Source organism: Lethenteron reissneri, chromosome 24 (assembly GCF_015708825.2).
Source record: "Lethenteron reissneri isolate LAM-NWPU_2019-01 chromosome 24, ASM1570882v1, whole genome shotgun sequence".
Taxonomy (NCBI): Eukaryota; Metazoa; Chordata; class Hyperoartia; order Petromyzontiformes; family Petromyzontidae; genus Lethenteron; species Lethenteron reissneri.
In genome coordinates, this window is record NC_083802.1 from 16918056 (window position 1) to 16945958 (window position 27903).

At 49.1% G+C, this 27903-nt stretch overlaps 1 protein-coding gene across 4 annotated transcripts; it reads right to left on the minus strand.

Moving 5' to 3' along the window:
- Nucleotides 1–653: 653 nt before the first annotated feature.
- Nucleotides 654–27099, minus strand: LOC133346698 (membrane progestin receptor gamma-B-like). Of its 4 annotated transcripts, none has more exons than XM_061558500.1 (9): nucleotides 26963–27099; nucleotides 12442–12664; nucleotides 11400–11527; nucleotides 9931–10136; nucleotides 8823–8949; nucleotides 7007–7051; nucleotides 6671–6767; nucleotides 3457–3601; nucleotides 654–2863 (listed from the first exon to the last, which is right to left on the minus strand). In XM_061558500.1, exons 2-9 carry the CDS (start codon nucleotides 12490–12492, stop codon nucleotides 2583–2585), a joined length of 1080 nt encoding a protein of 359 aa, XP_061414484.1. In that variant the 5' UTR covers nucleotides 12493–12664; nucleotides 26963–27099; the 3' UTR covers nucleotides 654–2582. The 4 variants fall into 4 exon arrangements, with proteins under 4 accessions (XP_061414484.1, XP_061414483.1, XP_061414481.1 ...); XM_061558499.1 differs by lacking the exon at nucleotides 26963–27099 and adding an exon at nucleotides 20886–21112; XM_061558497.1 differs by lacking the exon at nucleotides 26963–27099 and adding an exon at nucleotides 20882–21112.
- Nucleotides 27100–27903: the final 804 nt, after the last annotated feature.

Here is a 27903-nt window from a genome sequence, read left to right on the forward strand (position 1 = left end):
GTCGTGAACTCCAAGCAGACACACACACGGACAAACGCACACACACCAAAGACAAATATCCCCCGTATAGCCTGAACAGACTGTTGGGGCATGTGCTATTAGCGAGCACCTATGAAGGCTGGTTCGGCGTACGAGGGGGTGGGTAGCCAGCACCACGCCTTTGTCTACCTCGTGGCGACGTTGACTACACGCCGCACCAGGTACTCGTTTGAGGCCGAGTCGACCTAGGGAGAGGTCCAGGACCGGTTCACATAATCGTCACTGGTGCTGGCCGCTAGTGAGAACCGAACTCAGGTCGCCGGGTTCGTAGCGCTCCCCACAATTATACACATTCTCGTGCAGGTGGTCGAGCACCTTTGCCTTGCGAACAAGACCTCAATAGTCGTGCAACCAGGGAGTCAATTCTCTCAAGATACAAGTGTCAATCACATTCAGAGTGAAGCCTGCCCAAAACCCAGTTCGCTTTACAGCCCCCAATGGAATTAGTATTGTCTCGAGCGTTTAAATACGCTGCAGCATGCAACGTCAGCGGTAGGTGCAGTATAGAAGACGACGTGGACACTTACCAGGCATAGCGAGAATAACTCATTCCCACACTTACGCCTTGTCACGCAGAGCAGAGAAAAAAATAGGACACAAAGCCATTATCCGCGAATGTGCCCATTCACTTAAAGGCAATTTTATTATAAATATTCTATGAAGACTGACAATTCCAAACATGATTTATTTTCGGCAAAGATGCGACAGCAAATTACAAATATCTATCAAAAATAAGGCACTTGAAAATATCCAGAATTCCCTTCACCAACGATTTCACCAGTTGTACATGGTACACTTGTCGATAAAAAAGTAACTTTTAAAGCATCGTTTGCACCGAATTGCATATTCAACCCGCGGAGAAACGAATACGGCGCACGGCGTAGAAAATTATAAATGTACAACAACGATTGCGATGGCTCCCACACCTGTTTGAGGCTCCTTGGAGACAGCGTTCGTAGCAAGCGTACGGGCGTGCAATACGGCAAAGTGAGAACTTTAATTGTAGGTTGGGGGGGGGAGTTGGCAAAAAATTAAATAGCACAGGTAGCCAGCCCCACGCCACGTGACATTTTTGCAACAACCCACCTGATAAACACAACCGGGGGTGTGCACGACGGTTTGCTGCGATTCCGTACTTTTTTAACTTTCATTTTGACGTCCAAAAATTCTCACATTTCCATCACCTGTTTACGTTCTTGAATTAAAAATGGTTAACAAAAAAAAACCATGACTTGTTCAATAGAAAGTGAACCTCAAAAGTGAACCAAAATAACAACAATAAACCAGCCGAGGCCTCGCGTTTGGAATCCCAAGTACAGCGCCTGGCAATGCCACACTTAAAACGTACAACGTCAACGAGAGCCGATCCACGAACAGCATCTGGAGCCTTGTGCCCAAATAGAAACATGTTAGAATGATCGTTAAAATGTAGTTTACATGATAGTAGATCCGTGGAACGCATTTGTGCAAAAAAAACACTTTCAAGTTACCCAACCATTGTATACAAGAAAAAACTTCAATAATATTCATAAGGTCCATGAGCAGTTAAAAATTACATACAGCATTTGGCCACCGTAACGGACGGTGGATTTTTTTGTCGACACTTTTACGAAAAGAATTACAACTAAAACAATCTCACACCTTCCAGCAAAAAAACAGATAGGCACCTTAGCAAAATCGTACCCGCTATACTGCAAAAATGTATATTTTATTTCCATAATCAATTCTCAACTGCAAAGTGACCCGTCGCCCGGGTGTCTAAAGATATTCCTCAAGCGAAGGAATGTCAAAAGTATAACCCTTGATTTATACTGAATATTTTTTTTAGATTCCACACGTGGCTATTAGTGTTGCTTTGTATTAGTGCAGGGACATAAGACAGTTGTGCTTTTGTGCCCGTACCAACAACGACTTTCGTCCGGCACATAGTGGGCACAGTCGTGCTGCTGTACGACTCGCAAGCCCCCCCCCCCCAAACCCCCTCGCTGGTCAAGATGCAAGCAGGGTTCTTGAGAAAAAAAAAAGTTTTGCCCATCGACAGAGTTGACCGCGATGGCCTACAGCAGCTGAAATAGTACAACGATAAGGTTGGCCAAAAGGTGGCTCAGGTCACAGCGCGGAGTCCTGGCTTTGAATCCGGGCAGCAAACCGATCAACAATGACCGGCCCAACATAAAAAATAAAACGCATCATGTCGAGTTTGGATCTGCATAGAATTTGGAGAAACTCCAGCCTTAGGAATTCAAAGATATCGGCGGTAACCGTTGTACTACGAATATCTCTTTGCAACATGGGTCAGAAAGTGTTGCCCTTTACTGTCTGAACCAGAGGTCATTAGAGAAAGTAGTTGTGATATCCGTATCTGCAGACCGTCCTCTTAACAATATGGGCATGGTTGCACTGCTACTCTGCGAGCATTCCGAATCGATTCTCATGATGCTGATAACACAGTTGGGTTAAAAGGAGTGAAAACAGACACAAAAACACATTTTCATCACCACCCGTCGCTAGAACTAATCCGTCGTGGGGAAAACCTTCAACAGCTACTCAGCGTGACTCTTCGGCAGGTTGATCGCCCCGTTGGCCTGAACGGAGTTCGGCTGCTGCTGCTGCTTGCTGTAGAGTCCGACGGCAAAAAACGCAATCACAAACAGGTTGAGGGCGATGGCCAGACAGAAGGCGCCACCCGTCTCGAGCAACGAAGGAGCTGCCACAGAGGCCGTGCTCAGCCAGTCGGCGCGCGAGTGCAGGTCCAGAAGCACTGCCTTTATCTGGAAGTGCGTGCCCACGATTGCAGACACGTGGAACAGCTGGTGGCTGTGGCCTGCAGACGCACGTCGCAGGGATTTTGAAAGTCAGCGGTCGACGGCGAATATTATTGGCGACGATTAAAAAAAATTACATGGAAGAATTGGCCGTTGTTTGGTACGAGACTCGCACAGCTACGCGCCGCAGTTATGGAGATGTCGTAAGAGAGCCACAAAGGAAGTTGGCTCGCGATGGAATTTCTGGATTTTTGCCCCCACCTTCATATAAGTGATGTGGCTTTACCGAAAGAACCAAAGAGTATGGATTCCTGCAGTCACGAAAGCTTCAAATCAAGATTGCTCCGATCCAGAATGAATGATTTCACCCATCCCTCACTCCTATTGCCATTCAATTTATTTTAACGATGCAATGTTAAGATAAAAAAATTTACCCAATTTTTTTGTTTTATACATTATGGTGGTTATAGCGCCTCTAGTGGCTGCATCGGTATCACAAACTCATTGGCTGACAACTGGAGTGGGGAAAAAAAGCGTGTTCGCTTGTACATGCCCTCGCGCCGATATTGCAATTGATATTTAAAACAGTTTCCGTGGACGTTTGATGTATTTTTGCTGATGACAACGATACGCAAGGTTAACTGTTCCTTACCGACGTAGTCAAAGAAGCCGGGCGCCAGGCGCTCCGGCAGGTGTGTGGCAAAGAGGAAGCCGGTGAGAAAGGCAAATAAAGTGTGCAGACGATGAGTTGGCACGGCTTCGTTGTCCGTGCATCCCTCTCCGGAGCACAGAAAGATCTGCGAATGGCACCGTCGCACACAGAGGAGTCAACGCGTGAATTGAGGACGTTGTCTTGGGGGGGGGGGGGGGGGGAAGGTTGATAACCCACATATATGGACGGGGTTCCCAATTTTCAGATGAATTCGAAAATGCTATCAAAACTGGCTTTGCATTTAAATTCTGGATGATTCGGATTTTTTAAAATGTATTATTTGGATCGATCCAAGAATGTGACGTCACCAGAAGCGTTGTCACTTGCATAAGGTGATGTCACCCGGTGCCACGTGATGTCAATTTTGTTGCACGATGGCAATTAAATTAGTACCTCGTGTACATGGTCCCAAAAGTGTCTTTGAAAAGCCAAGATCTAAAAATGTTCAATCACAAACGAATCCGTAACCTTTTTGCGTCATTTGGTCCAACACCATGTGAGACTAGGCTCTAAGAAAAGCTGTCTCGGGTGTGGACCAATCAATTTCAAGGACAGTGCATACATTAATCAGAGTTGTGTTTTTTGTTTGCATTCCGACCGCAGGTATTGTGGTCGGAATGCAAACATGACTCCTTGTGAAAAAAGGTGTCAGTTTTGTTGCCAGATAAAAGGGTAAAAAACCAATTATCATATTTTGCTACTGGCAAAGGAGGTTCCAATGGTGACATATTCGGTGCCTTAAGATAAACAATGTGAGTGCCACGGAACACTTTGCAATTCACTTAACAAATCACCGTCGATCCACTTCATCTGCCTGTTCTCAACATCTAGAGTCAACGTGCATTTAGAGTATTTGGCTGCTATTCATTTCCACGTGATAAGCCACTTCGTTGACCAAACACTTGTGATAGCCAGGTCACCACTTCTGAAAAAGAGCGATATAGCTCAGTGGGCCTTACCTGGTAAAATAAATAAAAAAGTTTAGTTTTAAAGCCTCGTTTGTAGCCAAATGTGCTAATCGGAGGTGCGGGTTACCCCAGGACACCCACCCCCCCCCCCCCCCCTGCATGTTTCAGCAGAGGTTCTCTCCTGGACAACAACGGCTTTGGTCATTCGCCTACGGTGCAAGGAGAGCTGCATGTTTATCTACCGGCGACAAGCCGGAGTAATGATTTGTGCGACGGTACATTTTCCGCCCTTCGTCAATCCACTGCACGGTAAAGCCCTCCCCATGCCTTGTCAGTCATGGAGGGTGCTTGATCATACTTCGCCACAATTGGGGGGGAGCGGGTTGTGCGGTGCCCTGCCCAGGAACAGGATTCAGATCTCATCTTACCACTGATATTAACCGAAGAACTCAAAACTAACCGCTGCGCCAATGTTCAATCCTCATTCAGTGTGTGTGCGTGTACGAGGTTGGTTTGTCCGGCAGAAACAACACACTACCTCCTCATTGGTGCCGGATGGCAACGCTGTGATGAGCAGTGCTGTGGGGGGTAGGGCCCATTTAAATTGGCCATTCCCCTCATGGCTCTGGACGGGTGCGAGGGGCTGGTAACCCCTCCACCTTCAATTAATTACCACAGAACCACGTATAAAATATGTAATTAAGCTTGTGCCGGAGGCCCCGTGCTTTCGGAGTGCCTGACCCTCTGCTCACGATCATTAGGGACCTTCATGATGGTGCGCGGGCCCGGGTAAAACTACATGGTCGGGAGTCGGAGTCAGTCCCTGTTCACCTTGGAGTGCGACAGGGATGTCCTCTGGCTCCCACATTGCTTAACATATTTTTTGACCACGTAGTTCGTGAAGCCTTCGATGGCTGTACCAGAGGAATTTCCATCTGGTACAGATACAATGGGAGGCTAATCGATGCTTGGGTGCGGTCAAGGGATGTCTCCCTATTGGTCAACCACGTTATGTATGCCAATGATCTGGTAATTGCTGCTCACTCAGAGGAGGAGTTGGAGGCACTGCTGCTGAACCTGGGGCTTGCTACTAAGAGGTGGGGCCTTACCATCAGCCCCACCAAAACTACGCACCTGCCTGGGTATTTTGTACCATCTGACACTCCACCCTTACAACTCTCAATTGGTGATGGGGCAGTTGTGGAGAGAGTGGAGAGTTTCCCATACCTGGGCAGTGTGCTAATGACCGGCTCCGGTTTGACAGCAGAGGTCTCACTTCGCATCAGTCGAGCGGCATTTTCTTTTGATCGGTTGCATAACGCTGTGTGGAAGCTACCTGGTCTGCCGCTCCACACGAAGCTTCAGGTCTTGTCCGCCACGGTCATTCCCTCCCTTCTCTACGCTTGCAAAAAGTGGACCCCCCTAATGTAACATCTTCGCCGGTTAGAAGCATTTAGGCTGGCCTGCCTACGATCCATCCTGGGTTTAACCAGGCTGGATTGTGTGAGGAGCTCACAAATCCCTGAAAGATCTGGACAAAGTCCCATCTGTGAGCTCCTCCGGCAGGCAAGGCTGCGTTGGTTGGGTCATGTAGCCCGCATGCCTAGCAATCACATTCCTAAACAGCTTTTGTTCGGCCGGATAGAGTGGGTTGAACGGGCGCGGCACGGGCTAGAGAAGAGATGGAGTGATGTGGTACAGGAGGATGTGGAGCTGAGTGGACTTGCCGATGACTGGTACCAGCGGTGTTAAGATCGTTCTCTGTGGAGGAGGCTCGTGAAGGACGCTACTGGGCAGTTGGAGGCAGTCGCCCTCCAACAACAACGGAGGGCAGAGGAGCGACGCTCACAACAACGAGCTGAGCGCCGGGTGGATAAAGCACAACAAGTTGGCACAGTAGGGGGCACAGGTGGTGCATCAGCCAGTCATCTCAGTCAGTCGACCCGTGGCACCTGGGTCTGTCCTGTGACCTCCTGCCAGCGGGCGTTCGACACTTCACGTGGCCTCAAGGTGCACATATCCTGGCACAAGCGTTGTGGTGACATCACCGCCACTTAGTGGCGAATGGCGGTTGTTGTTGTTGAAGGTTGGTTATGTGCTTGGCTGACACAAGCGTGCTTGAGAATCCAGGTGTACAAATGCATGAAATTATACCGTGTTACATAATGCACATTAATGAGCGCTTAAAATACATTGCGTCGTTTTTAAATGGAAGGTGTGGGGCGAATGAATAGTGGATGACGCACCCTGTAGAAGAGGGGAATGTTGTCAAACAGGTAGGGGAAGGCAAATGCCACTACCCTGAGCACCTTAGCCATGCGCGGCCGCTTCAACTCCAGGGAACTGCAAAAAATAACACGCGACACGCAAGGTTGTTGACGATGCAATTCTACTTTGTCGTTCCGTAAAATCCACAGGAGCGACGAAACACGAGCCACAGCAGCGACCGTTGAATGTGCAGGAAAAAAATTCTCGTCGACTCAAATGTAAAGGTCCGCACGATGTAAGCACAGTGTTGCATAGCGATGCGCTCAGATTATAATTCATGCACGAAACAAGGGTGGGCATGCAGGCGGGCTCACCTTTCAAGTGTGAAACGATTGTAATGGATGAACGGCAACCCAAGCCTGACGGGTAAATGATGAAGACAAAAATCAACGAAACATCAGGGAGAACTTAAAATTCACATTTGAAAAAAAATACATAATTTTTAAACACATTTATGAATCGTGGGAACCAGCTTTGCAGTTACGAAACACAAAGGAAGTCAGCGACCTGGAAAATAATTCTACACTCGAAACACCACATCCATTGGTATCGCTGTCGAGGCAGACTCCAGTCTTACCAGCCACCCAGAAAACATTAAGGCGAGAAGTTGTGCACTCACAACATCTAAAAGTCGGCTTTTTGTAATGACAAAACGGGATCAACACTTGCGCAGGGGGCCACGTGGTTTTACGAACACGGCCACATGCACGCTGATAATACATTTTACATTTAAACATGCTCAGTCAACATGACATCGGCAATATCAGCAGGTGTGTCGTGGAGAGGCGAGCAATATGAAGAGACACTTTTTTCCATAATCGGAACCTTTATTTATCCTAGAGAAATCCGCTGATCTTTGAAGCTCTTTTTCAGATATGTCCAGTTGGGGCAGGTCAGAAAGTTACAACAACAAATAAAAAAAATAGGAGTGCAAAGTCCAGGAAAGGAAATCACAAAAAAGAAAACACGTAAAATAGATTAAATATATCAGTTCAAATTGCACAAGTACACCAATTGCCAAGCTTTGACAAGGCAGCAAAAGAACAGTCCCAGACCACGCCAAAGTTAAACACACAGTCGCTCAATACAAATCACACATTAAAATGGAACTCTCGATACACGGGTTAAGAATAAAAGTTACAAAATCACCTTTGCAAAATGCAGTTGGTAACCAGTTCCTTCCTGTGGGTGTCAAGAGACCGCAGTGAAAGTTCACCGGCTCCCCCCCCCCCCCCCCCGCCCCCCGACATTTGTTCGCAACGAGTTTCACGGCGAAACGCGTTCGGCATCTCGCGCGAAGCCTTCGACACGCACGGCGGTGATACCCCCCCTCCCCGCCGCCGCCTCGGCCGTGGCAACGTGTGGGCGATCCGCAACGCACCGCAACGTTCCAAGGGACAACAGGCGACTTCGCCGACCCCTTGAAAAGAACGTAAACGTTTGGCACACCTGCTGAGAAAGGACCCCCCCCCCCCCTTCCAAAAAAAATATCTTGAGGAAAATTCATCTCCTCGCTAATAATGAACATGTCACACAAGTGAACTTTACTAAACGATGTTTTTCTATTTTACCAGGTCAAGGCCCACTGAGCAATATAGTTCTGTTTTCAGAAGCGACAAACGATAGCTCAACAAAGCGGCTTATCGCGGGGAATTTTATAGCAGCCAAATACTCTAAACGCGTGACGTTGACTCTACGTGTGGAGGGGGAAACCGGAGGATCCGGAGAAAATTCCACACAACCACGGGGAGAGAGACGCGCAAACTCCGAACACACAAGCATCAGGGTCGTGATCGCACCCACGACCTCCCGTACGCCAGGCGAGGTAGTAAACATCGCGCCACCGGCGATGCGCGTGGAGTACGCGTGCACTTGAAGGGGTGCAAAATTACCGAACGGGTCACGGAAGTCCACCCCGTCCGGCCAAGCCAACAACTCCCAAAGCAGTCACTCTGGGACAGCTGATCACGGATCGACTGTCGCAGAAGCGCTTTGCGACGCAAGAACGCAGGGCAGATCGGTGGCACGCGGTCACAATCAACCACGCAAATATTTTTCATTTGCGTGGTCGGGTAAAATAAACTCTCGACGCGGCGCCAAGCGACGCGCCAGAGCGGACGGCTGCGTTACCTGCTGTAGCATGCCATGCTGGTGCAGAGCACGGCGTTGAACAGCGCGATGGGAACGAAGCACCGGTGGAAAGTGCCGCCCAGCCACTTGTCGGGGATGACGTAAGCGTTGTAGACCATGGCGGAGCCTGCGGGGGGGGGGGGGGGGTCACGGAGTAGAGGTCAGACGAGCGGAGATGAACTTTTACTTGTCAACATAATTCTTTCCACCTGAAGACGGAAGCTTGTGCTGCCTCTGAAACGTCGTGATTTTTGATTTTTATTTTATTTTACTTTTATTAATTTAAATTTTTTTTACCTACGTGACTTTACCAAAAAAACCTAAGAATATAATTCTGGTGTCTATAGCTGGCTCTAGTCCCCCGCCGGTGAGATGTGCACAAATGTCTCTCGTGTGGCTCCAGTTCCGTGATAATTTGAACGTTGATAAGGTTGAGGGTTCGTCTTGATTGGGTGCTTAAATGCAACAGCATCTCAAAGCACCTCATGAAAACATAAAACCATGAAAATACAAACATCCGGGCAAAAAAAGGCCGAAATAATTACCAGGGAAAAAGCTACGTAAAATATTGAATGTGGAATATGCAAATGAAATGAAAGTGACTATTATTCTTTGCGAATCGAACAAAAGCAACGCACACATTATGCATCTTGCCAGGGCGTGCGTGTGGCCGGGTGGCTCAACGGTGGAGCGAGTGGCCCTGCAATCTCGAAGTCTGCGAGTTCACATCCTGGTTGGGGGTTGACTCGGCCCATCATCCCTCTTGGGGGTCGGTTTCATAAATTGAGTACCACTTTGTGGGGGAAGTCAACAGTAGTCAGTTGTCCTATGGATAAACTCGCCACCGCCATAGGAACGGGGAGTTATCCACCACTGGGCTCAGGACTGGAAATCAATTCAATTTCTGATGTATGTATATTTAACTTCTTCCTTACCGTACGTAGCCAACTGTGCTTTATGGGAGGTGCGTGTCAAAATCGGACTTCAACGTTACGTGCAACGCTCTGAACGACGGTGCCCCCCCCCCACCCCCCACCCATCCCCCTCCCCCCACCCCCCACCCACCCCCCCACCCCCCACCCATCCCCCTCCCCCCACCCACCCCTACCGAGGCTGTAGAGGCTCAGCGCCGCGTAGTCGAAGAAGAAGCAGATGTGACGCGCGCGCTGCGACATGGTGCTGAAGGTGTGCGCGCAGGTCGACGCGATCGGGTAGACGCAGCAGCTCAGCATGAAGACGGCGAGCGGCCAGTGGTACGGCCTGCCCAGCAGGTCCCCCTCGCCCCACAGCACCAGCAGCCACCACGCGAAGTACCTGCCGCAAACGCAACGAACCGGAACGGAAACGGAGGGTCTCTGAACGCAGTTGGGGCGACGAGTGGCACGGATACGCCGGTTGCGTTTGGGTCCGCGACAGCGCTGCACGGAGTTGGCGGTTCGTCACCTGCGAGTTCTGCGAATGTTCATGAAGATGCGCGTAAAATATCATCACGATTAGCATCGCGATCGATCCGACTTTCATTGCTCCGTCTCATCGGTGGGTTTCTCCTCTCTCCTCGGACGCGTTCCATCCCTCGGCCCCCGCCACTCCCATCGATCCTGACCATCGGCCATCCCTTCGAGCGACGTGTCCAGCCGAAGCCCACTTAAATTTCTTAACAGGTTGAATAGACATCGTGTGAATATAAAATAGATGATGTAAAATCTCAAAATCGCAGTCACTTACCCCTCTTTGCCAATGAGCACAGTGGCAAGGACCTAGCTGCAAAGACTTCCAAGGACACAAAGATACAGCACACCCCACTAGGCATGCAATCGCCGCAGCGAGCTATCACCACAGGCGGGGGAAAGCATACGTTCAAAACGTCTTCTCAAAAGGTGACACGAGTGTGCAGCCATTGTGGAACAATGTGCGTCTTCAGCCCAAATCCAAAGGATCCCACGTTTCCACCGTTACGAAAAGTAAGTGGACTTTGGCGGAGTGACTGTCGCTGAAGACAAAAAACGAAATCGGCTGGTTTGCCGGAGCTGGACGGAATGCTGCCTTACAAGATCGGGGAGAGATAGCTGTGGCTTGGGGAGACCCTCATCCAGCGGTTAACAGATCTCGATTGATAAGGATTCTAAAGGGAGAAGTTTAAGTTTAACACGGCGCTCCGGCTCAAGCGCCACCATGAACAGTTTCAATGGCGTTTACATAGCGATCGTTGGCCACGACTACCTGGTCATAAACCATCCTCAATTGTTCAGGAGAGTAATAAAATCAAATATAGAACAATATGCAAAATAGTCTATGGAGCCCGTGACACGTTTTACTTTGGTACAAAACTTAAATAGAACGTGTCAGTCAATTGGCTGTGCCGGGCGGTGGCGGGTTTAACGACACATTGAAATTACGCGATTAAACTATTTTTTTTTTAAAGAGAACATGTGACACTAATAATTCTCTAATGGACTCCTCTTCCCAACAACCTAACATTTGTATTCAAAGATCAAAAAAGACAAAGAGCAAGCGAGCTTTAAAAAAACTAATTCAACGTGCAGGACACAGAACCACAAACCAACGAGTGCACGTTACCATGTTGGGAGAAAATGCGTCCAAATGTTGATCGTCTCGTTCGTGAACTGGAATATGCTGCAGATGCACTCCCTTGCCGAGCTCCTTGGGTTCCGGTAACCAGCGAGGATGCCGTCCTCGTGGAAATCCTCGGGGAAGAACACATTTCAAAAGCAATGTTTCAAAGGGGTGGCTAAGCAGTTTTTTTTATCGATCAATATTCATTTCTAAGGAACGCGATTCGCAATGCCTAAAGTTCTGGTACGCAACAATAAAATCGGAGCAAAAAAAATACGACGCATTTAAGACATTATCAGCAGAGCACTTTTGATTAAAATTCTAAAACACGTTATCGTTTGTAGGCAAGCGTGCTCGGACAAACTCATCAACGATAAACAACCCGAAATTGTAATCATTTGCGACACTATGATGCTAATAATGATAAGGAGAACTTTAAATCCGAATTTTACAATGTGTTTCGACTTCAAGGGGAATCCGAAGGGCTGTGAAGCTCTTTTTTTACAGGTGCCCAGTAGGGGCGGGTCAGCAAGTTACAACAACAACAACAAAGAAACACGATAGGAGTACAAAATAGATAAAAAGTCACTAAATGTAAACAAAGAAGACATTAATTATAAGAGTCAGATTCATCAAGCTTGGGCAAGGCGGCAAAAACAACAACAAAACAGTCCCAGACCACACCAAGATAACGCCACACAGGAGTAGATCCTCGGTAAGATGGCACATTGAACACAATGAACTATCGATACACGGGGAAAGGAAATATCGATTCCAAGTGCCGAAATGAGAGCCGCAGCACATCCAGAAAGGGGGTTAATCATTGCGGGTGGGCTTAAACGCGTCAGCGTACAAAGTTCCCTCTCCGCCGCTCTGCAGCAGCCGCAGCGAGCCGGGGTCGAGTGGGTGGTGTGGATGGGTGGTGTGGGGTGGTGTGGTGTGAGTAGTGTGGTGTGGGTGGTGTGGTGTGGGGTGGTGTATAGGTGCGGTGGTGTGGTTCTTCTGTGGTCGAGGTTCCTGCGGGGATTTTGTTTTGCCAGCTCACCTGGGGCACCTGGTGCACGCCGAGTAGGGGAGGGACACCCATCATGTTCATCGCGATGCGTCGATCTTCGCCTCGTCAAGCTCCTCGGGGCCACTTGTACATCTCCGGGGACGCGGGGCCCCCACGCCGCGCACGTGTGCCGGAAGGGGACGTCCGCGACCGGTTTTGTAACTTCGCCAAAGCGACGGAGGCCGAACCAGTTCTGGGTCGGGCAACACCCAACCTGTGCATCACAAGAAATTACCACGCTTGGCTTTTTTTTTGTCTTTCGTCTCATCTCTCGTCTCGTCTCTTGTCGTCACGCGGCGCAAGTTTGAGCTCGACGGAAGGATTCCGCACCCGCCGATAAGGTTCAGAAATAGCCGCTGCCAGTTGTTGCCGGACACCGGTTTGTTCTTAATTTCTGTTCAACAGGGTTTTCATATTTCTCCAGGTCACTCAAATACATATATTGCACACATATTTCAAGTCCATAATAAGGGTTTTGGGGTTAGATCGCGTAAATGTTAATGTGTCGTAACCCTCCACCACTCGACAAAGCCAGTAAGGTTTGTCACGTAAACAAAACGCGACAATGAGTTTACTACTTCAGCCCACCGGTGTGTTGGAGAGTAAATCCACAACATTTAAATGGCGCGTTGTGTTTACGTGACAAACCTTACTGGCTGTGTCGGATTCGTGAAGAGTTACGACACATTTATATAAAAATAACCCAAAAACCTTTATTATTAATAATATTGGTCGCGAAAGCCTACGTGTTTAACATATATAGTCCCTATATTCCTGTACCCACATACCCGACCGGACCCAGAGTCGTTTACAGACTTCCCACGCATTCCACAGTATATAGATCAACAATTGTCGCCCCCCATATGTAGCCTTAGTGACAGCTTGTTGGGGCCGAGTGCTTGTTGGTGAGCACCTATCACAGCTGCCACAACGTACGGGAGACTCACGTGGCGAGCATCACAAACAACCCCCCCTCCCCTCCCGGTTTCCCCAGTCGCCGATGTTTACACACCACAAGCGAAGTCGACGGTTCAGGTATCACCCACCAAAGATTTTAGCCGCAGCCGAGAATCAAAACTCGCCTCGCCGTAGTTAAAAATGGGAGTTAAATAACCACAGTTCCAACTGCTCTGTGCGTCGTATAAAGTAATTGATGATCAATTTCATTTGCGGCCTCCATGTGAGGACACCGCAAGATGAATCAGTAATGGAGGGTTGTTTGACCATACTTCACCACGCTGGTCAGTGCGTGGTTGGTGAAGTCGGAGGAGAGTGCCCAGAACCGGTTCAGTTATCACTCACCACCGATTTTAACCACAACCGGGAATGAAACTCAGGTCACCTGGTTCAAAGTGTGTGTGTGTGTTGATAACCCTAACCCGTATATTTCCTTTAACAGACTGCTGGGCCAAGTGTTGTCGCGAGCAGCACTTATGAAGGTCGGCACAGCACACGAGATGGGGGGGGGGGGCAAGCTTCACGCCCAACCACATTTGTCTCCCCAGTGCCTATGTTTACACACGGAGCCGACACCAACACACACGCGCGCGCGCGCACAAATAAATGGAAAATAACAAAACTGCACGGCATGAAATCAAGCCAAGCAAAGCCACGTCCTTCAACTGTTCAACTGCAAACGATCACTCACCTGGAGGGCGCACTTTAAAATTAGCTTCAATAAAAATTCAGGTCACAAACAACGCGTGCCTCCCCCTATTCACGGCACGCGCTGTGATGTACGCAGAGAAAATGAGCGCGCGTTGGTTAAGGGCTAAATCCTTGAACCGCCAACGCCAAAATGGGCAAAGCGACCGGCCGTTGTAGTCACCACAGGCATCCGCCAACGTCCCGCCCTGCCCCATTTATTTTGCAACGACCAAGGTCACGCGTCCCAAGGCCCAATAAACACACCGGAGTAACCTTGTCGACCAAAGTATGCGGCGCTTTGCTGCTGTCATTGGGCGAGAACCTCACGGTGACAGCACCAGGCGTGGGTGGAGAGCGTCCGCATTGAATTGCCCCATGGTTAAAATTGCTCCACGATAAAGAACGTGAGCTCAACCGACAGGCTGATGACGTCGACCTGTTACACTGACGATCAAAATCAAAGCTGGGGCCCCAATAAATCGATGTCAATTAATCGACAAAAAAAATCTGAATTTGACCTCGTGTGTTTTGTGCTCGATTACCTCCGGGATTTTGTTGTTTTAAAAAAAAATTGGGGGCCGCCCAACAACGCTGCATGCCCGGCACGACAGCGCAAACAACGTCGGTGAGGTCACCAAGCCCCGCCCACCACCCCTCGTCCAGCGGCACAGGTGGTAACCAAATAAAATATTTTAGTCTCACCCCACATTTTTTCACGTTATCCGATCAGTTGAATGAATTCAACTGAAAATCCGTAGAGGAATCGATTACTTAAATCATCGGATGGTCCAGCTCTCGTCCAATTATAGACAGTTGGGTGTGTTTAATGCCTTTTGAGAACATTAATTCTAACTCCAATTCTATCCACAGCGATTTGGAAAACAAGTTAAACCAATCCTGTTGCACAGTGCAACATAATCGACTTAACTCCCGTGGGTCAAGTAACAGAGGAGGTTTAAACGTTAACTCATCGGTAAATATTAAAAGCCCCCAAAAAAACACATGCACACGTCGAAACTTGGCAATGTGAGCGCGGAAAAACTCAACCGATAATAGCAAACGACAAAAAAAACATTACGTCTAATTCGCGTCGTATGACAAACACAATCTAAAAAAATAAAACAACCCTTGAACCTATTGCGGGAGATTTATAGAGTGAATCAACAGATAAGCGATCCACTTTTTGTTCCATTTCGTAACAAAACCCAAAATGTCACTGCCGCCGCCGCAACCACCACCACCTCACTCACCCCCCAAATATTTCATGGAAATATTTTCGATATTAAAAAAACACAAGTCACTGCCATCATTCGTGAGTCACCTACCCACCCGGGGCAACGGGCGCACTGCACATATAGTCTCGGTAACGAATTTCCAACTCGGGAGGGTAAGGAATGCGCCCGGACTTGTCTCCCTCCGCACTGCATTGCGTTTGACAATGCCATTCGCAGTCACGGCTGGTTTCTGGAGACGCCCTTCGTTCGCCCACCCCAGGCAACTGCGCGAGCAGCATTGTTTGCCAGCTGTTCTCCCTCGAACATGCGAGGGACTTTACTCAAGAAAGGGGGCGAGCCAAGTTCTTCGCAATGTCAAGAAGTGTCAAAGCGGCGGGTGTAAATATACCTTATCGCTTTATCGCTCTTGGGCGGTGGGTGGCGTGGGTGGAAACATCAATTGCCGCCCGCTTACCACATGCAGGCACCTATAGGGGGGTGGGGGGAGGAGGTCCCATCACTCCTGACCACCATCACTCCTTACCACCATCTCTCCTAATAATAAGAATTAGCAAATAATAAAAAATGGTAAATGAGGAGCGTTGCAATTCTCCATTGTTTCACCTGCCAGGTTGCGCGGAGGTCGGACTGTCAACCTCGTAACAATAATGGATGGCAATCATTTAACCAGGAGAGACGGACTCGTGGAGAGTCTCACGATTGTGATGCTCGGTCAATAATATTCATGAGCGTTTGACAAATGGAAGGAAACCGCGGCACAAGAAGAAACCCCGCGTACGAATACGCGGGGTTAAACACTCAAATACCACGCACCAAATCTCCGAGCCAGTTGACAGCCCAAGACAGCCTCCCACCCACGTGTTGACCCGGCTCAACTCTGCAGTGCATCATGGCCCTTTCAGTGCAGGTGAATGTGCATGTCGTTTATTTAGATAGGCAAGCAATCAGTTGGTGTCAAGTCGATGAAACAGGAGAGTTCTGCTACGGATGATTCTTAATCAAATCGAATGTTTTCGAGTATATTATGGAATTTCATACGCAGTCGCAATTCTGGAGTGCACGGAGAACACGCCGATGTGTAACATACCTACACGGAGATAGCAATCAGAGTCTGTACAGAGGTGGTCCCGGGGTGGTGTAGATGTCGGAGCGGTGAGCTGGCACCCCTGTGATCATAGGATCAAGTCCCGGCAGCTGCGCTCGCCATTAAGCTAGGTTCTCAAACGTAGCCATGTGATCACCTCAACACGGCCACCAATGACCGCACAAAAAATATCCATCGTTATTGGATTTCGTTCCGCCATTAATTTGGCAAACTTCCATCTGAGAATAGATCGTTCGTCTCCTGACGGCAGGAGGCCCAACCAATGGAGACAAAGTGTCGTGGAAAACGACCAAAAATAAGTAAATAAAAACTCTGTATGCCAGAAACCCGCTTGCTGTACTGCGACATTTAAAATCACGCTTGGCTCGTCTCACACGGCGAGTGAAACATCCAGAGACAAAATGCCACAAAGGAATAAGTTTACCAATTTAGGACGGCCTGCATCGTAAACGCATTTTTATTCATGCCCTGCCTAATTCACTTGCCTTAGTGACGTGGTGCAGTGCGAGACCACTGGCTGCTTCAATCATTCGCTGTGAGCAATCTCCCATTGGCTTACCCACCAACCTCAAAACACAAACATCACTGATCAAGTCCCCACCACACACAATAAGAATGGGTTTCGGATCAATGTGACGCTGCGGATATTGTTTCCCAGTGGTCCCAGACGTGGCCAAGAGAACCAAGAGACACCCTTTTCTGAATCCCGAGTGTTTTTCTTGTATAATTCACTAGTCACGGCGGCTAGGAGATGTTAACTACCTCGCCTCGTATACGTAGGTTCGATCCCGACCCTGCCGCCTGCTGGATATTTGGAGTTTGCATGTTCTCCCCGTGGTCACGTAGATTCTTTTCGAGGTCCTCCGGTTTTTCTCTCCACAATTAGAATCAACACGTGTTTAGAGTATCTGGCTGTTATATATTTTCACTTCATAAGCCACTTCATTGGGCTATCATTTGTGGCCAGGTCGCTTCTGAATAAAGAGCTATACAGCTCAGCGGGCCTTACCTGGTAGAATAAAAAAAATTAAAATTTAGTTTGCCAAGATTGTTTTGCTTTGTAAACTGAACCTTGTGTGAAAAGGTAAATTTTGCTCACATTGCCAAGTAACTGAGAAGTCATAATCCTGAGCTTGCATCGTCACCGAGACCCATGGGGTTTTGGCTGCCCGTGATCAAACTGGATTTTCAAGTGTGTCGAGTTGATGGTGCCGGCTCGCTCACGACGCCATGCCTCCACAAAAATCCACAACATCATATTTGGCTGTGCAATTTATTCACGAAAAATGTGGATAAAGTCCAATTCGGAGGATTAAACAACAGCAGAAAACATTCTGTCTGTTATCAAGCGACAAATCTCATAGTCGAGTGAATGGGAAAATGCATCGCCCGCCCCCCCCTACCGAGTCAAGGATAAATAAAACATACGGGGGGGGGGGTCACCACTGCTCCACAACATTTGTGAATATATTCTCATGATCATATGATGTAGATACGACAATGTAATATTTTTTGGGGGGGGGAGGAATCTTTGAAAGAATGAATTATTTAATTTTCAGCTGCATCATGATGAATCCTAAGAGTACTCACTGGAAAGGGCGCTATATTAATCCGAAATGGTTCAAGTTCAAGTTCATTTATTTGGTATAGCCCTGTGAGCCATTCGGCTCTTGAATCGGGTGCAACCGCAACAAACAAAAAACAAAAACATGAACAAAAAAACATCTTAAAGTGGCTATGTGACTAAGTGCAAACAGAAAATCCAGGGGAAAAAAAAGGAAAAATTCCAGAAAAAAAGCACCGTACACCAACGCTGTGTGCAAAAATCCCAGTGGGATGCAAGTCAAACAACAGCAACCACAAGACAACTTAGATTATAAGGCCATCAGTCTAACTCCGTACTACAACAAACAAACATGGCCAAACCCAAAAAAATAGAATAGCATATCCACACAGCTGCTGTAAACTTAGCACACACAACGGTGTGAACTGCCGTATATTCCACAACAGTTAAATTGCAAGTTTATTAGGCGTTTGCAATTGTGGCATTTAATTTCTTCCTATGCATCACAACGATTTATACTCGGTATACAGTCAAGTTTCAGAGTAGAAAACATCGCATCGATTAATCAACACTGATTCTGAAGCTCACGGGTACACGCGCCGAATCATGTGCGTTCAGAATCAAACGTTTGTCGATACAAGTCGTATGTACAGGGTTTGTTCCAGATGTAGTGACCCCCCCCCGCCCCCCCCCCCCCATTTAAATTCAATAAAACTCACTGTACAGTATTTGAAAGTAATGTTTATTTAAAACAGAAATCAATATGCAAGTAAGAATATTTTCGGGGTCAATTAATTGGGGGGGGGGGGGGGGGTCACAATACATTCAGACCACGCTGTAGCACAATTGCGGTGCTGCATTATAGTCCGTGCGACTCCTGCAGCCTGCTGGAGGTGCTGCCATTCACAGCGATGTAGAACAAAAGATCGAATTCATTTTTTTCGTTACATCCACGAGTGATATTTAATATATGAGTGAGCATATCAATGACGCTCGCTGCCTTCGCTGCACAGAGCATTTTCATGCGAATGTAAAGCAAAAGGTGCATGTTTCGTTTCACAGAGCAAACAAGCGGCGTGTGTTAAAGGTTGCGTATGAACGTGTTGTGTTTTAAAATGAGGGTGTTGCTGCAATTCAAAGTAAACCTTCGTGTAAACGTCTCGAGGCAGGAGCATCATCAGCACTTGTAACTCTGCTATAGCTGTGATCGCCAGACGCACGCACCACGCCCTGCTGGGTGAGGTGCATTCCCTTCCCACTCAGCCCACTTAGGCCACTCACTCCACTGACCCCACTCGATTAACTCAGCACACCACCTTCACTCAACCCACTCACTCCACCCAACCCAACACCATCCACTCACTCCACCCAACCCACTCCCCCCACTCACTCCACCAACTCAGAACCCCCCACTCACTCCACCAACCCAGCACCCTCCACTCACTCCACCCTACCCAGAACCCCCCACTCACTCCACCCTACCCAGCACCCCCCACTCACTCCACCCTACCCAGCACCCCCCACTCACTCCACCCTACCCAGAACCCCCCACTCACTCCACCCTACCCAGCACCCCCACTCACTCCACCCTACCCAGCACCCCCCACTCACTCCACCCTACCCATAACCCCCCACTCACTCAACCTTACCCAGCACCCCCCACTCACTCCACCCTATCCATAACCCCCCACTCACTCCACCTTACCCATAACCCCCCACTCACTCCACCCTACCCATAACCCCCCATTCACTCCACCAACCCAACACCCCCCACTCACTCCACCCTACCCAGCACCCCCACTCACTCCACCCTACCCAGCACCCCCCACTCACTCCACCCTACCCATAACCCCCCACTCACTCAACCTTACCCAGCACCCCCCACTCACTCCACCCTACCCAGCACCCCCCACTCACTCCACCCTACCCATAACCCCCCACTCACTCAACCTTACCCAGCACCCCCCACTCACTCCACCCTATCCATAACCCCTCACTCACTCCACCTTACCCATAACCCCCCACTCACTCCACCCTACCCATAACCCCCCACTCACTCCACCAACCCAACACCCCCCACTCACTCTACCAACCCAGCACCCCCCACTCACCCCACCCTACCCAGCCCCCCCCCCACTCACCCTACCCCCCCCCCCCACTCACCCCACCCTACCCCCCCCCCCACTCACCCCACCCTACCCCCCCCCCCCACTCACCCCACCCTACCCAGCCCCCCCCCACTCACTTCACCCTACCCAGCACCCCCAATTCACTCCCCCCTACCCCCCACCCCCCACCCCCCATTCACTCCATCCCCCCCCCCACTCACTCCACCCAACCCACTCCCCCCACTCACTCCACCAACCCAGCACCCCCCACTCACTCCACCCAACCCACTTCCCTTGACAAACAAAAAACCTCCACCTGATCCGATTCATCCACTCGACCGACAAATTCCACCAACTGCACCCCCAATTCACACGCTCCAGAGCTCGCCTACGGCCACGTCGCCCCCCGAACGTAGCCGATCATCGTCACATCTCGAGACTGGAGGAGCTGGTGGTCACGGTACTTGAACGGCACTCGATTCTTGCACCCTTCCAATTGCTAGAATCTAACAACTACGTCGTACGTGGTGGGGTTTTCTCCGGGTCACTCCCAGACGAAGGCCGACAAAACCACGTTGCAGGTACACGCGGAATTCGCCACCGTTTAGGGTCGCGAGCCGGAATTGAACTCGGGTGGCTGGGTCGGTAGCCGCAGCACGCGACAAACCCGCTGCACCACCGGCTCCTCCACACAACGCAAGCGACACGACAACAACACAAGCGGTGCCACACACGCGCGCGCACGTGCTCCGCTCACAGGCGCGTTACTCACCTACCGCGTTCTCTCTGTTGACTCCCACCCCACACACGAGCAGCGCGCTCGCAGGCAACGTGCTTCCTCGCGCCGGCTTCTGGAAGACGAAAGCAAAATGCGAACTCTGGAACGCGGCCTCCTGGAGCCCACGTGCTGCGTAAAGCTGCCACCGCTGCCTCTGCGTAGCGTGGCTTTAAGGGGGCCGCCTCATCTCCATGTCACGCCCCTGGCCTCTTCCTTCCTTCGGCACGGTTCCACTCCAGCGCGCACACAACGTGAGCCGGACAAATGTTCGCGGTCCACGCGCGCGTCTCGTCTGCCTCCTGCCACTTTAAAGGAACGAGACCGCTCTACACAGGAACCAATCGAAACCCCGTCGTCACTTCGGGGAGTGGATCATTTCAACCGCATTGATTGAGTGCGAGCAATTGCCAGACCTCTTTGGACGTGCAGTGGCTCTGATCCGATATGCTTTGCTTGAATCTTTAAACTAAAAACTATTTTTTAAATTGTGTTTTACCGGCTAAGGCCCCCTGAATGAATGCTGATTAACTACCATCCTTCCAGACAGGAACCCACCCTGCCTTTACGATATGTGTCGTGGTTCTCCAGATAGTACACGTTATAGTATTACTCTTCATACCAATGAAGTGTATGTAGGAGAATACGTTTGATTATTATTATTGTTGATTAATAATTATTGAAGGGTTTGTATGTTATTCAAAAGCTATTCGTAGGTAACTTTCATATATCCATTTTAAAAAAACAGTACTGTGAATCAGGAAACATTTTTTACATTTTACATAATCATGTTTTTTTTATTCTTCTGGCTAATCGCACGATGAAGCTAGTTGTAATCATCAACGAAACGTCGTACTCGGATTGTAAATGTTGTGGGTTTACTCTCCAACACACCGGTGTGCTGAAGTAGCAACGAATTGACACGTTTTGTTTACGTGACAAACCTTACTTATTTGCTGTGCCGGGTGGTTGGCGGCTTTAACGACACCGCATTTATATTTACGCAATCTAACCCATATATGTGTATACTCTTTTGCTCTTTCGGTAAAGTCACGTAGGTATAAAAATAAAATAAAAAATAATACATCACGACGTTTCGACCGCAACACAAGCGGTTGTCCTCAGGCGGAAAAAATAATCCAGCAGTGGAACTGCTGAACAAGCGAGAGAGCTGTTACAACAAGGAGGTTATATACGTGGCGATGGGCAAGCAAGCGGGGTCTGAGCTGGAAAGGAATTCCATCCCCGAACGCAAGCACGTCAGTTGTTAATGGGGAAGATTATGGAGAGCGATTATGGAGAGAGATATTAGGGAGAGAGATTAGCATTAAATTAGCTTCCGTCGCTGCACAAGAGCACCGTCCCCGCATATGCGCACAACAGCAGTGTTAGTGGGAGATTAGCACGATGTTGATGGGAGAGATTAGGCAGAACACAAGTTGCGGCGCTGCCAACTGAGCTGTGAGAGGCAAGCGCGTCCACGCAAGAGAACCACCGCAACGGTGGTCGCGCCAGTGAGACACACAGCCCATCACACAGCCAGAACCATCGATACATCGAGGCTAAGGGAGCAGAGGTTAGTCTCGAAAAAAACAATATCGTGCGAGCTCACTGCGTTATAACAATGATCAGCCACGGCAGAGGTATTGGTTCTGCCGTGTTTCAAATCTGCCTTGTGTTCGCGAACACGTGGATTCCTATTTAAAGCCTGACTCCCACCACCATCCGGCCCAGAAGAACTTCCTCATCAAAACACTACGCCATAGCATCACCGCCAACCTCAGCAACAGCATCACCATCAACTCAGCAGCAGCATCACCACCAACTCAGCAACAGCATCACCACCAAATGAATGTGGTCCTTCGCTCGGATCAATGACATTCGTACAGGACGAGGAAACCGCATTATTACTGATAATAATAATAGTACAGGCCGGAAAACCATTAGTTTCCAACAACACAAGCACTCGGCCTTTATGCATTATGCAATTTAAAAAAAAACATCACCAGTTCCTCGTGCTGTTCTGGCTTTTAGGTCAGCACCAACATTTAATTTGACCAAATGTGACGACTTATTAAAACTGTTTGTCTTTTGTTATTATCGGTGACCACATCGTAAACACCCGTAAAAAAAAACACGGTTTCCGGTTTGCTACACACAGTACGATGACAATCAACACCCAATTGCTGTATGCAACTACAGTCCGCTTGTTTGTCTCCGTTTCACATGTTACATGCTATGCGGTGTAAACAAACTCATGGTTAGCAGACTTTGCTTGAAATGCGAAGTCTGCCAGCACGGCTTCCTGATTTTTGGAACCGGGATATATTCGATACAAAAAAAACCTGTTCAAACGGTTACCGGTTTAACAACCCTTATTCCCGACACCACCTTCAACCTCTAACCGCCGTGTCCGGGTTCGCTGCCGATACCCGGTTCCGTGTTTTGAAGTTACCACCTCCGAGTTTTACTTTCCGCCCCTGTGGACCGGCTGTGGCGTGGGCGGTTCACACCTGCTTACACAGCAGCAGCAGTTAGAAGTTGTCCTAAAAAGTTTTTTTTTTGAGCAAACAAAAAAAACGACACAAAAATGGCTTGTAAAAATTTGTGCCGGTCTTGGGTCAAATCACTTTTGTATATTTCATCCGGCCTGTCGAGTCTCCAAAACAAATTTCATTAGATAAAACAGCACTTACAAGTTAGCACGAGGAAATGAATTTGGAAATCCAGTTGAATGGCCATGAACCATTTTCTCTAACTGTGATCTTCCTTATTATACATCTGGGTCCCTAACGCTAACCATGTCACTAACACTATCCTTACTTCTAAATCATGACTCTTATAATCCGTAACAATTTTTGGGATCTCATTACTGTCCTATGCATTTTTTCTGGAATAAGTGCCGTTGTATTGAGTAAAAAACCCACATTGGAAAATATATTAAGCGCATCGAAAATAATGCCTCATTGAAACATTTCAAGACCAGGAAGGTGGAGAATACTGTCATTTTATATCCCTAATAAACATTTTATCCTCTTCACAATTATAAACGCTGCTAATAAAACCATGACAACCAACCCTGTAACCATATTCACGGCAAACGTACGTCTGCATGACGCCAACCCTCAACAGTCCCCGATGTCACTGCGGTATTACAATCTCGCAGGATTTTTCTTTCGAACAGAATGAGACTTGACATATATTGAAGTCTGCTTTGAAAACCCATCTCTTTAAAGTGTCCTTCTCTATTGAGTTTGGTCGGTTGCCCTGGTTCTGTTTTTGTTTCCTAGGATGGAACACCCATTATAAATGTAAATTATTATTTTGATCATCACGGATAATCCACAGCGGTTACTATATTCGCCAGCATAACGCCGGTCAATACACGATTCGCCAGTTTGTACATTTTAACTTCAAGGTCATTTTATTGTTTTACACGAACGATCATCCCGGTTTAGGAAGTGCACAAGGTAGGTCCGTGGTGCGTGAGCACATCACAAACAGCAACAAAGACAAACGAGCATCAATAACAGCACAGTACGAGGACGAGGCAATTAAGGAATATTGCCAAACCAACGTCGCAACTGGTTGGTCTTTAAACTCAAGCTGATAACAGGGCAGACACCTATCTCTCTCTTACGGTCTTCTCCGCTCTCAATCTCTTGGGCTTTCACTTTCGATTGTGTGGGCGCGCACAAACATACAGTATACACGTGTTTTTTTAACATCAATCAGCCACACGGCCTTCAATCTGAGTGCGTAATTTCAGCAGCATTGGGTCCTCCTGGTTTTGTCTCGCCAGTTTAGAAACACTGAGACACACGCATTGAGATGATTTAAATAATTTTGCTGCTATAAACGGTGCTAATCGGAGGTGCGGGGGGAAGGACAAAGCAGTTCTAAAGAAACGATTTCTTAATCAAGATTTAATCTCGATACACTCATCAAAATGCTCTCTCTGTGCGGGCCTGGCTTCTCTCAGTGACTTTTAAAAAAATACATTTCCCTTAATTGCTTCTCAACTGGTTCAAGTCAATCCTGTTTTCATCAGCGCAACGCCACACCCCCCCCTTACCAATTGCTCCCTATTTATGTAATCAATGCCCATTCAGTGCCTCCACCACTCACCGGCCCTTCTGTTCGCGACATATGGAGACGTGCCGGATATTTTAGTCAAGCGCATCTTTCGTGAACGCCAAGCCAATGGGTGAAATCAAATAAAACCCCTGCCGTGGCCACACGAGAGAGCATTGCAAGCGGGTGCCTGCTCGCCACGCTCACGTTTGATTTTCACTTTTGCCCTTTTTGGGTGAATGTTTCCCTCGTCAGAAACGCCACTGTTGTGCCCAATGCGTTTCTCAACCTCGATTGAATTTATTTCACTGGATATTCATTCGGGACGTGCCACCGGACCGGCGCCCGGAGGTGGCACGTGACTCGGAATCGCACCTCCGATGATGCGCCGTTGGCTACTACGTACGTACGGTGCGAAGGAGGTTCAAAGTATATCGTGAGTGTTGTGTGCCGGGAGTGTCAATAAATTCCGCGTCGCCGACCCCGTTTCAAATGAAGCCGAGCGCACGCACGCGCGCGCGCGTACACGTCCGGTATTGCAGTGTGTCGTCAATCGATAGAGATTGCAATTAACTTTCCAATTATCCATCCACACACCTCACAGAGGGTTCGTGAAATAGCGCCGAGACTGCATTCTCTAACGAGATAGATTTCTGGCACGCGCGACTGAGGGACACTTTGGACAACAACAATAATCACGCGAGCATACGATGCACGCCTCTTTCTCGGATCTGTTCCGTGCACTAAAGAACACATTTTCGTCTTCACACAATCACACACCCATCAGCCACGCGGCCTTACTGAGAGCGCATACATTGCAGCAGCAGTCGTTAAACACAAGCCAACTCTGGGAGCTGCTTTCAAAAAATGCAGTTTCTGATCAGCGGTGTCAGGCTTGCTTGAACCGATCAATGCTGGTGACCTGCCAAGATGTCTAAGAGGCAAGATGCCTGTGGCGCCTATAGGTCCCAGTTCGCTCCAAAACTAGATCGGGCATAAATCGTTCGCGTAAATTGGGAGAATGTAAATGACCGAATAAATAAGCGGACTACACGTACAGTACATGCCTTGACGCCAGTGAATTATGTTACCCGTATTTTGGCATCCTGACTCGATCAGTGACACTTTGGTGATTCATGCGGCAGATCGGAGAAATGTCGCAACTTTTAAACCACGGCGCTGCAGCGTGGCCGTTGCATGCCCCGTGGGAAAAATTGAGAACCAATGGTCGTGCACCATCATAGAGCAATGAAAACTAAAGTGTAGTGGACACACGTAGCTGGATGAATAGGTGTGATACAGACACCTGGAAAAGGAATACACAGATATACAGACTAAAACGGACAGTATTTATGTACGTTTAATTTATTTCGTACGTAGCCAACCGTGCAAATGTAAAATGCGGGGTAAGTGCAATAAAACTAAACACACAAAGCAATTCGAAAAGAAATGAGTTTTAAATCTAGATTTATAGCTCTGGTTGAAGAGCGTTCCAGACAGCCGCAGAAATGCATCCGAAAGCGAAATTCAATGCAGTGACTGTATTTGTTCAATGGCGAGCAAACCCACTGTGAGAATGGCAAGAGTATTGTTAACGTTACCGTTTTATTTCAACGTTGTTATAACAAAGCCCAGCATCACGGTGAGTGGAGTTGATTTTTTTTTGTTAAACACAGTTGCTGAGCACATGTCCAAAGCTTTCAAACGGCCCGCAACAAACAGCCCCGTCACGGTTGCGATAGACAAGAGTGGACACGTTTCTTAAATTTGAGGAAGGTTATAAGATCTTGGGGAAAGAGACGGCGGGGAAACAATTTAAATGATGGCTTTATCATCAGAGGTAACGACGACTCACCGCTGAACTCTCTTGCAAACCAGCTCTTCCATCTCCATAGATTTCCCTTGCAAGATATTTTAAGAGTTTTGTATATATATTACAAAAAATATTAGACGCGACTGACAATGACACAGGTGAGAAGAGGGTAACCACTTTGTGACCTGTACCTTGACTGCGGTGAAGACACCTCGAGCCCTCTCGTGTAAGGGGGCAGAGCGCGATGGAAAAACGCGTCCGATGGCACTGTGCGCATCGGAGGGCACCCACGCGTCAGCCGACGACCCGTCCCCAGCAGTGGCAACTTCCAAGAGAGATGCGCGCAATTAGAACGCGCTGCGAGCTCGGCGCACTTCTCGAGAGCGGCCGTCGACGACCGCCGCTCGCGCTTTGTTTTTGAGCGGGCGACTGCTGCTGCTGCCGCTGCCGCATCGGACAAAGAGGCCTGCAGCGTGCGTGTCACGTGAGCAAGCGAGCAACACCTCGGCGCGAGATGCGCGAGAGGGAGAGGAGCCGTGTCTGCGGCGACTCGCGGGAGCTCATTTTCCAAACCTCGGCCCTCGTGATGAGCGGGGAGGTCCGTGATTTCAGCCCCAGGAGACCCCCCTCCCCCCCAACCTCCCCGCCTCATCTCCATCTCCCCCCCCAACCTCCACCTCCCCCCCCCCACCTCCACCTCCCCCCCACCACCTCCACCTCCCCACCTCCCCACCTCCCCACCTCCCCCCCCACCTCCACCTCCTCCCCCCCCCTCCACCTCCTCCCCCCTCCACCTCCACCTCCTCCCCCCCCCTCCACCTCCTCCCCCCTCCACCTCCCCCCCCCAACCTCCACCTCCCCCCCCCACCTCCCCCCCCCACCTCCCCCCCCACCTCCACCTCCCCACCCCACCTCCACCTCCCCACCTCCCCCCCCCACCTCCACCTCCCCCCCCCACCTCCACCTCCCCCCCTCAACCTCCACCTCCCCCCCCCCTCACCTCCCACCTCCACCCCCCCACCTCCCCCCCCCTTCACCTCCCCCCCACCACCTTGACCTCCCCACCTCCACCTCCCCCCCCACCTCCTCCCCCCCCTCCACCTCCCCTCCACCCCATCCCCCCCCTCCACCT

Coding starts and splice junctions, on each gene's coding strand:
- LOC133346698 (XM_061558500.1), bottom strand. CDS start 12,492: ATGAACATGATGGGTGTCCCTCCCCTACTCGGCGTGCACCAGGTGCCC. Junction 11,528..12,441: donor GCGTGCACCAGGTGCCCCAG/GTGAGCTGGCAA, acceptor TTCTTCCCCGAG/GATTTCCACGAGGACGGCAT. Junction 6,768..7,006: donor AATCGTTTCACACTTGAAAG/GTGAGCCCGCCT, acceptor TATTTTTTGCAG/TTCCCTGGAGTTGAAGCGGC.